Here is a 14,786-nt window from a genome sequence, read left to right on the forward strand (position 1 = left end):
GTCTTCTAACCATTTCGTGCCTACCAGTAATTGGAGCATCTCGCTACTAGTTGCTTTCATGGCGGCGGCAGCTTCGCGGAGCTTGGCATATTGCGCTGGGACGCGCAAGTCCTCATCTAGTTGGTTTAGGAGATTAATGAATCCCATGAGAGACGCGGTATTTGAATGCTGGCAACAAAGGCTGATGAGTTCCGTACGAAAATCAGCAAAGGTACGAATGCTATCGAAATGTCCTGCATGGATCGCGGATCCGATGTCTGATTTACCGTGATGCAAGCGACCGAGGAGGTAAGCTACTTTGAGCGATTCCTCGGTAATTTGTCTATTATTTATTTCGGTTTCGACTTCTCTGAGGAAATCATAGACAGACCAAGTTGGGTCCTGGCCGGTAAATTTGGGACGATTGGCATCGTCGAGATAGATAGACTGTGGAGGGTTGGCCATGGCTGGAAGAGCAGAAGTGGCGGCAGGAGAGGTGTGGGAGAGAGAGAAGGTAGTGGCAGTTAAGGGCGAGCAAGACGGGGTATGAAGGGAGGCAGGAGAGGGAACGACAGTGGAAGGAGTAGAGGAAGAAGAAGGGAGTGTAGAGGCAGGAGGAGAGGAGGAGGTATCTGGATTTACGAGGGTAGGACGGGTAGTAAGTGATTCTGCGGGAAGTGAAACGGGAGTCTCAAGTACAGGGCGGTGGTACTCTTTGCCACTTCGTAAATGAGTGATTGTGTTAGAGTCGGCAGACGGGGTATGAGCAGGTGATGTTTCCGGGTCGAGAGAGCTGGCGGTAAGCGGTTGACGTGGAAAGTATGACATTGAATGCGGCAATGGAAGATGAAAGGATGAAGATGGATACGTAGGTGGAAATGTATAAATAACAATGAGAGAATGGAATACACTAGGTGTGAAAATGAATGAAGGTGCGGGCATGGATGGTTTAAATAAAATGCGAAGGATGAGATGGAGTATAAATAACGTAGGTGAAGATGAAAACGGGGCAATGGAAATGAGATGGAATATTTACAATAACCAATCTGTAGAGAAAATCGAGGATAATCCCTATAGAAAGGAAATATATACTATAGTTACACAGTAGAAACGGGAGGGTCGAGATGTATGACGTGCAGGGCGGCTGGGCGTAGCTGGGCTGGGGCGGGGCGGGGCGGGGCGGGGAGGGGCGGCGGGGCAGAGACAGCTGGGCGGAGAGGAGAAGAGACGCCGCGATGAATCACCGGCAGGGAGTGGCGGTCTTAGGAGGCTCCGTAATGCAGACCAGATGCGGGCGACGGCGGAGGCCGGTGGTGGGTGGTGAGGGCAGATGTCGGCGCAAGGCAGGTGTAGAGCTGGTGAATTACAAATGCAGAGAATGGTGGTGGGCAGACAGCGGGCAGACAGTGATAAGTGGCACCGTGGGGGCAGGAGCTATGATGAGTCCGGAACAGGTGCTGGGAACAGGTGCAACAGGTGCGTAGGTCGGCGACGGTGACACGTGCGGTTGTTTGAGAGGTGAGCACTGGCGAGAAAAATGGTACACTCGAAAAGCACAGCCAAGGTATAGAGGCACGAAGGAGGGGCGAGGCTGGCAGATGCGAGACGTCGTGTATCTTGTTGTATCACTAAAAATCCAAGGAGGCGGTCAGAATGTGATGGTTCGAAACACCGCTGCTACCAAATGTAACTTGCAATACTCTGGTGATAGAAACTCCGTGTACAAACAGCTAGATAAGGAGTTTATTACAAGCTCACAGTAAAACAGTCTGCCCTTGTTGAATGTCTGCTAAGAACTGATGCAATAACGCCGTCTTCAGGCGTGGGAGAGCATGCTGACCTAGCAAATTTAGTGGGGGCATGTATGCATTGGGGGGGAACATATATACATCGGGGGTAGACATATTGTGGAGGGGGTACACTACTCCCTCGGGTAGCTGAGATGGTGTCCCCTGACACCAGGAGGTAAATGGTGGGTGATTATAGTAGTAAGGTAGGACCGGGAGGTTTGTACAAGGGATAAGTATGATACAGGGGCAGTAGGGGAGACATGGCCATGTTGAGGGGAGGGAATTAGAAGGATATATACATATAAGATATACAAGGAATAATAGGTACAAATCCAGTAAGGGTCGAAGGTATATATAAACATAATGGGAATTACACAATAATAGTTTGATACTTGATAAACAAGGAGTAGATAGGAGAGTTCTAATGTTGTTCTTCCTTCATTTTTTTTTTTTTTTTTTTGTGGATTTTCTGTAGGATACACTGTCACTGAGTAATGCATGAAAGAAATACCATCATTTTCTAGTAGGCAGAGTGCCGTTAACAGTTTGGTAAATTGTCAGATGGCATTGCTAGTCACTGAATGCGAGGGCACTAAGTACGGGAAGTTTCTACGTCGTGTGTAGGGCGTACTATGCCTGTAGCGACTCTGATTTCCTGGAGTCGACGTTCCATTTTTCCGACACAACAATGCACTGCACAGATGATGAGTATAAAACCTATGAAAGCGATAACCACAGGGGGAAACACAACTGTTGGATGAACCCATGAACGGCTGAAGGCCAGAGAAAATTGATCCATAATGAAATCACTGTCATTGAGGAAGGTGAGCATGCGCAAGGGAGGGGAGGTGATGGTAATATTGGCAGATGGTAGGGTTGAAGGCATGTCGATTGGTTGAAAGATGTCATAGGAGTGTTTACGAACAGCTTGGTGATAGCGAGTGGCGTAAGTGATGACGGACTCTGATTTGACGGGACAATAGTCAGGTGCTTTGTAGAGACCACTAGCGGGGACGGAGCGAACGGAAGAACCAGGACACATGATTGTGACAGAGATGGGAACAGCAAAGAAGAAGTACTGGACATGGTTGAGGTGAGCATGGTGGACCGGGAGGTCAGGAGCTGGGACAAAAGAACAGGCCGAGTAGATGGAATGGTTGCGAACTAAAGCAGACTCACAGGGTGTAGCACTGCTAGGGAAGATAGCGAAAAGGTGGGCAGCACAGAGACGAGAGGTCGGAGTAAGGGAGGAACATTGCTGGAGGTCTGTGGAAGAAAGGAAGGCAACGGAAAGATGATCATGGGAGAGGAGGAAATATTCTGAAGGAACAGATACCTGTAACAAGGAGTTGTTGAGGCGGAAAGGGAAGAGAATGATGTGGAAAAGGTTAAAGGTTATGGCAGAACGGAGAGGAATATGGACGACGACGTATGTAGTGAGAAGAGTGGCTTCGAGAACAGGATAATAATATTCAAGGGAGGAGTAAGGGAGGACTGGGGAGAGACCGAAGGTGGAGTGAGCCCATTCCAGGACAGAACGGAGAGCTGAGACAGGTACTAAGTCGGCAGTGACACGTCCATTGATAGCATCGACCAGGATACGAACCAAGGTAGAGACTTGAGACAGGAGAGAGTCAATGGCCAGTTGGAGATTATCTATGGTGAGTCTGAGGGAGAAGAACTGAGAGATAACGTTGAGATCAGAAAGGTGGCGTTGTAAGATATCGGTGAAATTGTTTAGAGTGGACGTGACTTCATTGAGTTGGGTAGTGAGCTTCTGTAACATAGTGTGTTGGATTTTAAGGACTCGGCGTTGTGATTCTGGGGCCGAAGCTAAATGAGTGAGATCAGATTGGAAGCCAGAAATGTCACGGGCTGTAGCAACGCCAAACAAGCCACTCAGAATCTCACCGCCGAAGTCGAAGAGACCTCGTTTCACACGAGAATGACCCACGAGTGTCTGAATGGAAAATGTGTCATTGAGCTCAGTGAATCTGTTACTTATGTATTGCAATTGCCAGGAGAGTGGGAGGAAAAAGTTATAGAGATACTCATTCGGGTTGTGTGTCCCCATGAGGGCCGTGAGATGGTTCCTGATTCCGTGGAGCTGGTGCACGTAGGCAGGTAGGGCAATGGCTACGTCGGCCAGGGGCGCAAGATCGTAGCGCAAAGAGACCTCGCCTCCTGAGCCGACCAAGGCCCCAGGACGTACTCCACCATCGTCCTGACCTGACCCAGACCCCAGGAGGGTCAGCACTGCCAGCAGGGAGATCGCTAACATCGTACCTAGAAAATCAGGGTAGAGTTAATGGGGAAGGTCGTGAAGAGGTTGATGGGCAGAGCGCAGTTTGGACCGATATTGATTGGTTGAAGAATGAGCAGGTGGAGGTGGAGAGGAAGGAGACTGAGGGATAGGTGGAGACAGAGTAGATTGAGGGATGGGAGGAGGGGAAGAGGGGGCAGGAGGTTGTTTAAGTGACTCTTCCAACACGAGGCCACGGGGTGCTCGCTTTAAGTCATTGACGTGGACCCATCTGGTGTCCTTAGTGGACAGGTCCTGGAGGTGAAATTTGTTGCCTTGTTGAGTGAGGACGCGGTGGGGCCCTGTAAATTTGTCATCCAACTTAGAGGAACGCGTATGGGAATGGGCAAAGACAAGATCGCCTACATTGATAGTGATAGGAGAGGCGGACTTATGTTGGCGCTGCAGCATGTCCTCCTGAGAGGAAGCCAAAGTGGATTGGACATACTGGTAGATTGTCTGGAAGTTGGCCAATTTTAGTTTAACATAATCATCCATGTTGTAGATGGGTTCTGGCTTTGAGGATAAGAGAGAGAGTATGGGAGGTCCTTGCCAAACCAAAGAGGACGAAGAAGGGAGATTCAGCAATGGATGCATTGATGGAGCTATTGATGGAAGATGCCACTTGGGGAATCCAGTCATCCCAGGACGAACTATGGGAGCCTAGATGTCTGAGGCACTCTAAGATTTTTCGGTTGTGGCGTTCTACAAGGCCATTGGAAGCCGGATGGTTAGGCACGACATTGCACTTACTGATATGAAAGTGGCGACAGATCTCATCTAGAAGGCTATTGTTGAACTCTGTACCGTTGTCAGTAAGAATGGTATGAGGGGTACTGAACGGGCAAATTATGTAATCTACAAGGGCACGGGCAACGCTCTTCGCGGTCTTGTCGGAGAGGGGGACGAGGACACAGTAGCGGGAGAAGTGGTCGACCGCTACGAACAAGTACTCAGCGCCAGATTCTGTGAGAGGTAGTTTTAAGAGATCGATTGAGACAGTTTCCCATGGTCGTGACGGGATTGGGTATTGTAAGAGAGGTGCTGGTAAGCCGGTTGATCCTTTGTGGCGGTGGCAGGAGAGGCAAGAGTCACAGTGGGCATTGATATCGCGGCGCATGGTTGGCCAATAGTATCTGAGACGTGCTTGGCGCAAGCATCGGTCTTTACCTGGATGGGAAGCTTGAGGAGTATTATGAACAATATGAAGAACCTTTGGTATCAGGGCAGTGGGGACAACAAGTTGGCGTACTTCGCGATTGGGCATATCTTTGCCTGTTAGCAGTGTTTTCCTGTACAAGAGATCATCATCTAGCATGAACTCATCTAGTGATACTGGCAGAGTAGGTAAGGTCGAGGCATCGCCAGATTCTAGGAAATAAATGACTTTGGACCACATGGGGTCTTGGCGCTGAAAGTTTCGAACAACTTCTGACGTTAGTGTAGTATTTTCAGTTACTTCAGGCTGCAGTGATGTTATAGCTGCTGCTACGTGACGTGAGAGTGCGTCTGCGACTACATTCAACTTGCCTGGTACATACTGAAAAGTGGGATTAAAGTCCTGGATGATGATAGACCATCTAGCTAGTCTACCTGTTAGGTTGCGATTCTTGAACAAATCACATAGTGGAAGGTGGTCTGTTTGGATATGCACTGGATAACCATAGACTATATCTCTGAAATGTTTCAAGGACCAGATTACCGCTAGCGCTTCGAGATCTGTGACACTGTGGTTACGTTCAGTGGTTGTAAGGGTGCGACTAGCATACGCTATTACGCGCTTCCTTGATGCTTCATCGAAGTTGCATCAAAACGGCACCAAGTCCAGTGCCTGAGGCGTCTGTGCAGAGAAGGGAGGGTGTGGTATAATCAGGGAACGCTAGAATAGGGGCATTTACAAGAGCTGTCTTTAGCTTTTGGAAAGCCTGTGACTGGTCGTTAGTCCAAACAAAGGGCACATTCTGCTTGAGTAAGTGGGTCAGAGGAGCGGCGATCTTCGCGTAATCGCGGATAAAGCGACGATAATAGCCACTGAGGCCCAGGAAACTTCGTACAGCGTCGGTAGTGGTAGGTTCTGGGAAGTTAATGATCGCCTTAGTTTTATCCTCATTAGTATGAATGCCTTGTGCATCTACAACATGGCCTAGGAATTTGATTTTCTTTCGCAGGAAGTCACATTTACTGAGATTGATTTTCAGGCCTGCGAGCTGGAGGCGTTCAAAGACTTGCTGGAGTTTGGTAAAATGATCAGGGATGGATTTACTCACAACAATGATATCATCTAGGTAAGCAAAAAGTGAGTGTCCCATCATACCGCTGAAGACTGAATGGATAAGTCGCATGAACACGGAAGGAGCATTTCTCAGACCAAAAGGGAGTCTCTTAAACTGAAAATGTCCGGAAGGGGTGCTAAAGGCTGTGACTGGGTGAGAGGACTCTTCCATTTTGACCTGCCAGTACCCGCTGAGGAGGTCTAAAGATGAAAAGACTACGTTATTTTCACCAAGGGATTCTAGCAAATCAGTGAGGACAGGTAACGGGAAACGGTCTGGAACGGTGACAGAATTGACCTTACGATAGTCGACTACTGGTCTAAGGTTGCCGTCCTTCTTTGGTACTAAGAAAAGTGGGCTATTCCATGGACTGACGGAGGGTTCAATAATGTCCTGGTCTAACATGTTCTGTACCATTTGATCTGTTTGCTTTCTCTGGCTGTGAGGCAATCGATACGCTGGTATGTAAATCGGCTGAGTTCCTGGGAGTAGTTCAATCGTATGTTTGACAAGGTCTGTTCTACCCATCGGTTCACCGGGTAAGGCAACCACGTTTCTGTACGAGGTCAGAAGGTCGAGGAGTTGAGGCGTATGTTCTGGGAAATCTGTGCAATTGAGATGTGAGAGCATATCGGGTGAATGCGTCGGCGCAGATCCCGTAGAGTTAATAGTACATACACCGATTGGCGTATCATCAGTCTGAATAGTAGGAATTGAGGAATCCTGGCACACCTTTACGGCCGCTGGGTATACTAGGAAGTCTCCAATCTTTACACCACTTTTAAGTTTTAGTGGAGCATTTGTGACATTGAGCAAGTACAGGTAGCATAAACTGTCCTCTAAGACTGTACACCACGCTGACTCATAAGTCAAGCCATTCACACAACACGTCTCAGGTAGGGTTAGTACATCCACTCCTTCTTTCGCACCGGCAACACAAACAGAGACTTTGGTGAACTCATGCGGTAACAAAATTGTGCACGTATTCGTTACTGCACGTTTCGTCTCTGCGTGTTGGAGAAGATCATTCAGACTGTGTGAGGTAGGTAACTGAGACATGTCTGAGTCAGCGATAGTGTTGTCGGGAGAGGATGTAAGAGCCATGTTCGAGGGCTGAGATGATGTATCAGGAGACATTGAGGAATTTATGTCCTTGCTCGCAGTCAGTAAAGGAATGATCTCTGTATTCTCAGATGATGAGAGTGGTGGTTTGGGCTGGGTTGGACTTTGTGGTAGTGATAGGGACAGAGGTAATTGAAGGACTGATTTGATCGTAAGAACAGGACGGGGACATTCCATAGTGTAAACCGGGAATCCAGAAATGTCTATACTACCACAAGCAGGTAATAATGCAATGGAATGTTGTGCCATGGTGGAGAAACCAATAAGGGCATCTGCGGGATACTGCAAGTCATTAGTGACATGAAATTCAATGAGGATAGGGGGCAAAGCTCTGTGGAGTTTGACTTCAAGGGTGACTCTTCCCTTAACCTTAAACTCTGAGCCGTTAACACCACATAGGCGAATGTCTGGTGGTTCTAGGAAACTGACGTGGCTGTGATGGCGATGAATAATTTGTAAGGAATTTTCGGAGATGAGATTTACTATAGATCCTGTGTCCAAGAAGAATGACGTTGGTATGTCATGACTGCTTCCGAGAATGACTAAACCCGAGGATGTTATGGGACCTACATGGCGGATGGGGAGTTGGGTTTCTGGTTCTACGTGATATTGGTCCGATACGGGCGCGGCGCTTCCCCCGACTGTGGGCGGTTGAGGTAACGACATTCCTCAGTGGTGTGAGTCGTGCTTGATTTGTGGTATTTGCAGTGTGGACGACATGAGCAGGAAGGCGTACACTGTCTGGTTTGGGAGTGAGGACGTCTGTATGTACGGTCGCAACTGGATGCTCGATGTCCAGGATGACCACAGTACCAGCAAAGAATCGAAGATTGTCTGTTCCGTCGGGCGCTAGATTGATCACGGCCTGCGGTAGGAGAGCGATGTGTGGCAGGTCTGCCGCGTGTGGCGGGACGGGAGCGAGATTGGTCTGGGGTAATGGAGGTGTGACAGACTGAGGAGGCCAAGGGTCGGGTGGTGCCCTGACGTGTGTAGTTCGAACCTGTTCTTTCATGAATGGCTTTAGTGACCTGAATAATTTTATCTCCTGGACTGAAACCGATTTCCAAGGCTAGCTCTCGCTGTTTAGGAGTAAGCCAGTGAAGGAATCTGAGGTAACCAATTAAGTCAGCAAAGTTGGTGAGTGAAAGCATTGGAACGCCATTCTTGTCTTCTAACCATTTCGTGCCTACCAGTAATTGGAGCATCTCGCTACTAGTTGCTTTCATGGCGGCGGCAGCTTCGCGGAGCTTGGCATATTGCGCTGGGACGCGCAAGTCCTCATCTAGTTGGTTTAGGAGATTAATGAATCCCATGAGAGACGCGGTATTTGAATGCTGGCAACAAAGGCTGATGAGTTCCGTACGAAAATCAGCAAAGGTACGAATGCTATCGAAATGTCCTGCATGGATCGCGGATCCGATGTCTGATTTACCGTGATGCAAGCGACCGAGGAGGTAAGCTACTTTGAGCGATTCCTCGGTAATTTGTCTATTATTTATTTCGGTTTCGACTTCTCTGAGGAAATCATAGACAGACCAAGTTGGGTCCTGGCCGGTAAATTTGGGACGATTGGCATCGTCGAGATAGATAGACTGTGGAGGGTTGGCCATGGCTGGAAGAGCAGAAGTGGCGGCAGGAGAGGTGTGGGAGAGAGAGAAGGTAGTGGCAGTTAAGGGCGAGCAAGACGGGGTATGAAGGGAGGCAGGAGAGGGAACGACAGTGGAAGGAGTAGAGGAAGAAGAAGGGAGTGTAGAGGCAGGAGGAGAGGAGGAGGTATCTGGATTTACGAGGGTAGGACGGGTAGTAAGTGATTCTGCGGGAAGTGAAACGGGAGTCTCAAGTACAGGGCGGTGGTACTCTTTGCCACTTCGTAAATGAGTGATTGTGTTAGAGTCGGCAGACGGGGTATGAGCAGGTGATGTTTCCGGGTCGAGAGAGCTGGCGGTAAGCGGTTGACGTGGAAAGTATGACATTGAATGCGGCAATGGAAGATGAAAGGATGAAGATGGATACGTAGGTGGAAATGTATAAATAACAATGAGAGAATGGAATACACTAGGTGTGAAAATGAATGAAGGTGCGGGCATGGATGGTTTAAATAAAATGCGAAGGATGAGATGGAGTATAAATAACGTAGGTGAAGATGAAAACGGGGCAATGGAAATGAGATGGAATATTTACAATAACCAATCTGTAGAGAAAATCGAGGATAATCCCTATAGAAAGGAAATATATACTATAGTTACACAGTAGAAACGGGAGGGTCGAGATGTATGACGTGCAGGGCGGCTGGGCGTAGCTGGGCTGGGGCGGGGCGGGGCGGGGCGGGGAGGGGCGGCGGGGCAGAGACAGCTGGGCGGAGAGGAGAAGAGACGCCGCGATGAATCACCGGCAGGGAGTGGCGGTCTTAGGAGGCTCCGTAATGCAGACCAGATGCGGGCGACGGCGGAGGCCGGTGGTGGGTGGTGAGGGCAGATGTCGGCGCAAGGCAGGTGTAGAGCTGGTGAATTACAAATGCAGAGAATGGTGGTGGGCAGACAGCGGGCAGACAGTGATAAGTGGCACCGTGGGGGCAGGAGCTATGATGAGTCCGGAACAGGTGCTGGGAACAGGTGCAACAGGTGCGTAGGTCGGCGACGGTGACACGTGCGGTTGTTTGAGAGGTGAGCACTGGCGAGAAAAATGGTACACTCGAAAAGCACAGCCAAGGTATAGAGGCACGAAGGAGGGGCGAGGCTGGCAGATGCGAGACGTCGTGTATCTTGTTGTATCACTAAAAATCCAAGGAGGCGGTCAGAATGTGATGGTTCGAAACACCGCTGCTACCAAATGTAACTTGCAATACTCTGGTGATAGAAACTCCGTGTACAAACAGCTAGATAAGGAGTTTATTACAAGCTCACAGTAAAACAGTCTGCCCTTGTTGAATGTCTGCTAAGAACTGATGCAATAACGCCGTCTTCAGGCGTGGGAGAGCATGCTGACCTAGCAAATTTAGTGGGGGCATGTATGCATTGGGGGGGAACATATATACATCGGGGGTAGACATATTGTGGAGGGGGTACATGTTTACTGTTGTGGATAAAGTTTGTTTACTGTAACTTGAGGATAGAGTTTGTTTACTGTTGAGGATAGAGTTTGTTTACTGTTGAGGATAGAGTTTGTTTACTGTTGAGGATAGAGTTTGTTTACTTGAGGATAGAGTTTGTTTACTGTTGAGGATAGAGTTTGTTTACTGTTGAGGATAGAGTTTGTTTACTGTTGAGGATAGAGTTTGTTTACTGTTGAGGATAGAGTTTGTTTACTGTTGAGGATAGAGTTTGTTTACTGTTGAGGATAGAGTTTGTTTACTGTTGAGGATAGAGTTTGTTTACTGTTGAGGATAGAGTTTGTTTACTGTTGAGGATAGAGTTTGTTTACTGTTGAGGATAGAGTTTGTTTACTTGAGGATAGAGTTTGTTTACTTAAGGATAGAGTTTGTTTACTTGAGGATAGAGTTTGTTTACCTGTGGATAGAGTTTGTTTACTTGAGAATAGAGTTTGTTTACTGTTGTGGATAGAGTTTGTTTACTGTTGAGGATAGAGTTTGTTTACTGTTGTGGATAGAGTTTGTTTACTGTTGAGGATAGAGTTTGTTTACTGTTGAGGATAGAGTTTGTTTACTGTTGAGGATAGAGTTTGTTTACTGTTGAGGATAGAGTTTGTTTACTGTTGAGGATAGAGTTTGTTTACTTGAGGATAGAGTTTGTTTACTGTTGAGGATAGAGATGTTTACTGTAAAGAGCCAAACATGTGTGTCAGGAATAAATCTTGTTGCTGTAGTTTGTAGAGTATGTAGTGGCAGCCATCATCCACTCACTTGATGTAGTGCTGCCTACTTCCAAAGGTGACTGCAGATGTGGTTTTTAAACTTTTCCAGCCTCAGTACCTCCAGGTTTACCTCCATGTCGAGAGAGAGAGAGAGAGAGAGAGAGAGAGAGAGAGAGAGAGAGAGAGAGAGAGAGAGAGAGAGAGAGAGAGAGAGACTGTAATTACTGTTAGATGAAGACTTGACCGCCATACAGTACATTGATCCTGCCTGACTCCCAGTGCTGGCTGAGTGACGTGTAAACTCAGGTTGTGACTCTGAACTTTATAACTGTGCCTTCTGCCATCAATACTTCCTGAGATTTGAGTTTTTGACACGGACACACACACACACAGATAGACAGACAGACAGACAGACAGACAGACAGACACACACACACACACACACACACACACAGACTGATACACACACACACACACACACACACAGACACAGACTGATACACACACACACACACACACACACACACACACACACACACACAGGCACACACAGACACACACACACACACACACACACACACACACACACACACACAGGCACACACATACACACAGACACAGACTGATAAACACACACACACACACACACACACACACACAAATATTCAGACACACAAATATACACACAGACACAGACTGATATACACACACACACACACACACACATACACACACACACACACACACACACACACACACACACACACATACACACACACACACACACACACATACACACACACACACACACACACACACACACACACACACACACACACAATGACCATCGTCGTCGTCTACCTGGCTCAGTGGTTATGAACAAACAACTGAATTTCAAAGATTGTTTTTGTTACTTTTATACAGTTACTTGTTGTGTGTATGAGAGAGAGAGGTGTGAACTGGGAGCAGGGCAATGAAATGGCGGGGGACAGGGCGACAAGGAGGCGATTTGTTTGTGGCCACCCCTTATGGGATTACGGCATTTGGCAATAGATAGATAGATACTTGTTTTTGTCAGGTGTAGTTACCACACACAAAATGTCCATGTTTTTCAGGAGGCTTCTCTGGATACTCCTAAGATCCCATTTCAATTCCACCTGGGGTATTGAGGCACTACTTTAACTGCTGCTCTGCGCTGACTGACAAACCTGATGCTTGTTTGTTACCCGGGAAATAATTTACAATGCTGGGTGGTAACCATATCACCAGATAATGGGGTGATGTGGAGCCTGCTATGGTGCCTGTGTTAACTGGGTGGAGAGGTGCAAATGCGGTGTCCATGCAGGAACCAAACCTTCATGCTCTTCTAAACCACCTCCATTTTGCTCCCTGCTGACACCTACGTGAAGACCTGTTTTCCAGTTCTGTCTGCAGACACCAAATCACTCTCATTTTATTATCTTCAAACACCTAAACAATCCCACATCGGTGTTTTATGTTCTAATTTTTTCTACAAACACAAAATCACAACCATTCTGTTCCCTTCACACACGTAAGCAGTCCCATATCAGTGTTTCATTTTCTGTGTTTGTCTGCAAACACTAAATCACTCCCATTTAATTCACTTCAGATGCCTAAGCAGTCCCATGTAAGAGGGAATTTTGTCTGCAAACACTAAATCACCGCCATTTTGCTCCCATCAGACACCTACGTGAAGACCTATTTGAAGGAAGGTGAGCGGCGTATCCACAAGCGCAAGACTCGGGTCACCAAACACTCCCGGACACCTCGTTTCAACCAGACTCTCCGCTACGCTGCCCAGGACGCTCAGGGCCGGTCTCTCCTGGTGATGGTGTGGGAACGGCAGCGAGGCTTCGAACACAACGTGGGTATTGGAGTGGCCGAGATTAACCTGGCCAAGCTGGAGCAAGGTCTACGCCCTCTCAGTGGCTGGTACCGACTCCTGCCTGTCAGCAGCGTCATGCGTGTCGACTCAGACTCGGGCGACAGTGTGTGCTGAGGAGGTGATGTGTGTGCCGAAACGACGGCAGCGTGTGCTGAGGAGGTGATGTGTGTGTGCTGAAACGACGGCAGTGTGCGCTGAGGAGGTGATGTGTGGGCTGAAACGACGGCAGTGTGTGCTGAGGAGGTGAAGGTAGTGTGCTGAGGTGAAGGTAGTGTGCACTGAAATGGAGGGAGTGTGCACTGAAGTGAGGAAGATAGTGTGGACTGAGGAGGTGATGGTAGTGTGCGCTGAAATGACGGCAGTGTGCGCAGAGATGAGGATGATCGTGTGCACTGAAATGAAGGCAGTGTGTGCTGAGATGACAGGGTGCACAGAGATGATCGTGTGCACTGGGATGAAAGTGTGCACCGAGACAGGAGCCGTGTGCACTAAGAGGACAACAATGTGTGGTGGTGATGTTATGGACACAAGCGCCACACCTGTTGACGTCGCTTCCGTGGCGCGGATGACGCTTGCACTGGGGCAGCCGGTGATGGGGAGGGGGGGGGGAGGGGAGGGCATGGCAGCAGGTAAGGGAGGGCGGCTTGATCACACACATGTTTTTAGAAATATTGACCCAGTACACATTACAATCAGTATTTGAAATGAGGAGCGTGGAAGGGAAGGAAATGGCCAGTTTATAAAATTTCCGTATCAGAATATAGAAAGAAATGATGGGAAAAAAGTCTATACATTCCCCTGTACCCATTTGAATCAGTATTAAAAAATGCGTGGAAGGGAAGAAAGAAAATGACAAGTTTATACAATTTCAGTGTCATATAGAAAGAAATGGTGGAAGAAAAGTCTGTCTGTTCATTATGTATCAGGCCTTTGACTCTGCTTCCTGGCACCTCAGTGTTATGTAATTTATGCGTCATTTTGAGAGCCTGTTTAATTAAGAGTGAGTTTCCCGGAGTGCAGACCCCAGTGCGAGAGAGACACAAGGGCGGTGCTCTGCTATGGTTAGGAAGCTTACTAACACCTCCTCTTTAGTGGTTTAGTTCTGATCCTGCTCCTTTAGTTGCAATATTCTCGTGTCATGCAATTTTGTCAACCTGAAAAAATATATGTAGCAGACCAAGGGATGTTAATGTGTAGTGTTACGGAACAGAGAAAGATAACGTACACTTTAAGTGAGAACACGAAGAGTCACCACTGTCCCGTAAAGTTCCAGGTTCAAAACAAAGAGTTAGGTAAAATTACAAGTCAAAGTTTAATGCTCAAACTAACAATAAAACATTCAGGACTCATAAGGATAATGTAATGGCAAATAAACAGGTTAAATATATGGTTAACTGCAATAGCCTCTATTAACACGAAATTAGCAAGAGTAAATTTATCTAAGTTAGCCCTGATAAAATGAGATACCAGATAATACTCAGTGAATGCCAGATAAATAATTACAGATACAAACTATTATCAAAAATGACTGACATAAAGAACCCTACATGAATTACAAAAACTTCACTAGGCCTACAAATTAAACTTATGCTATACAGTACAAG

At 47.5% G+C, this 14,786-nt stretch overlaps 1 protein-coding gene across 1 annotated transcript in view; it reads left to right on the top strand.

The window, feature by feature from the left end:
* Positions 1-13,296, top strand: part of LOC145409871 (regulating synaptic membrane exocytosis protein 3-like) — a 28,814-nt gene extending 15,518 nt beyond the window's left edge. Inside the window, exon 3 of the mRNA XM_080280149.1 lies at positions 12,980-13,296. Within this exon, the coding sequence (XP_080136275.1) occupies positions 12,980-13,296 (317 nt within the window). The remainder of the gene's footprint in view (positions 1-12,979) is intronic.
* Positions 13,297-14,786: the final 1,490 nt, after the last annotated feature.

The sequence above is a fragment of the Coenobita brevimanus genome, chromosome 9, assembly GCF_032717465.1.
Source record: "Coenobita brevimanus isolate Jiangsu-jjx chromosome 9, ASM3271746v2, whole genome shotgun sequence".
NCBI lineage: Eukaryota > Metazoa > Arthropoda > Malacostraca > Decapoda > Coenobitidae > Coenobita > Coenobita brevimanus.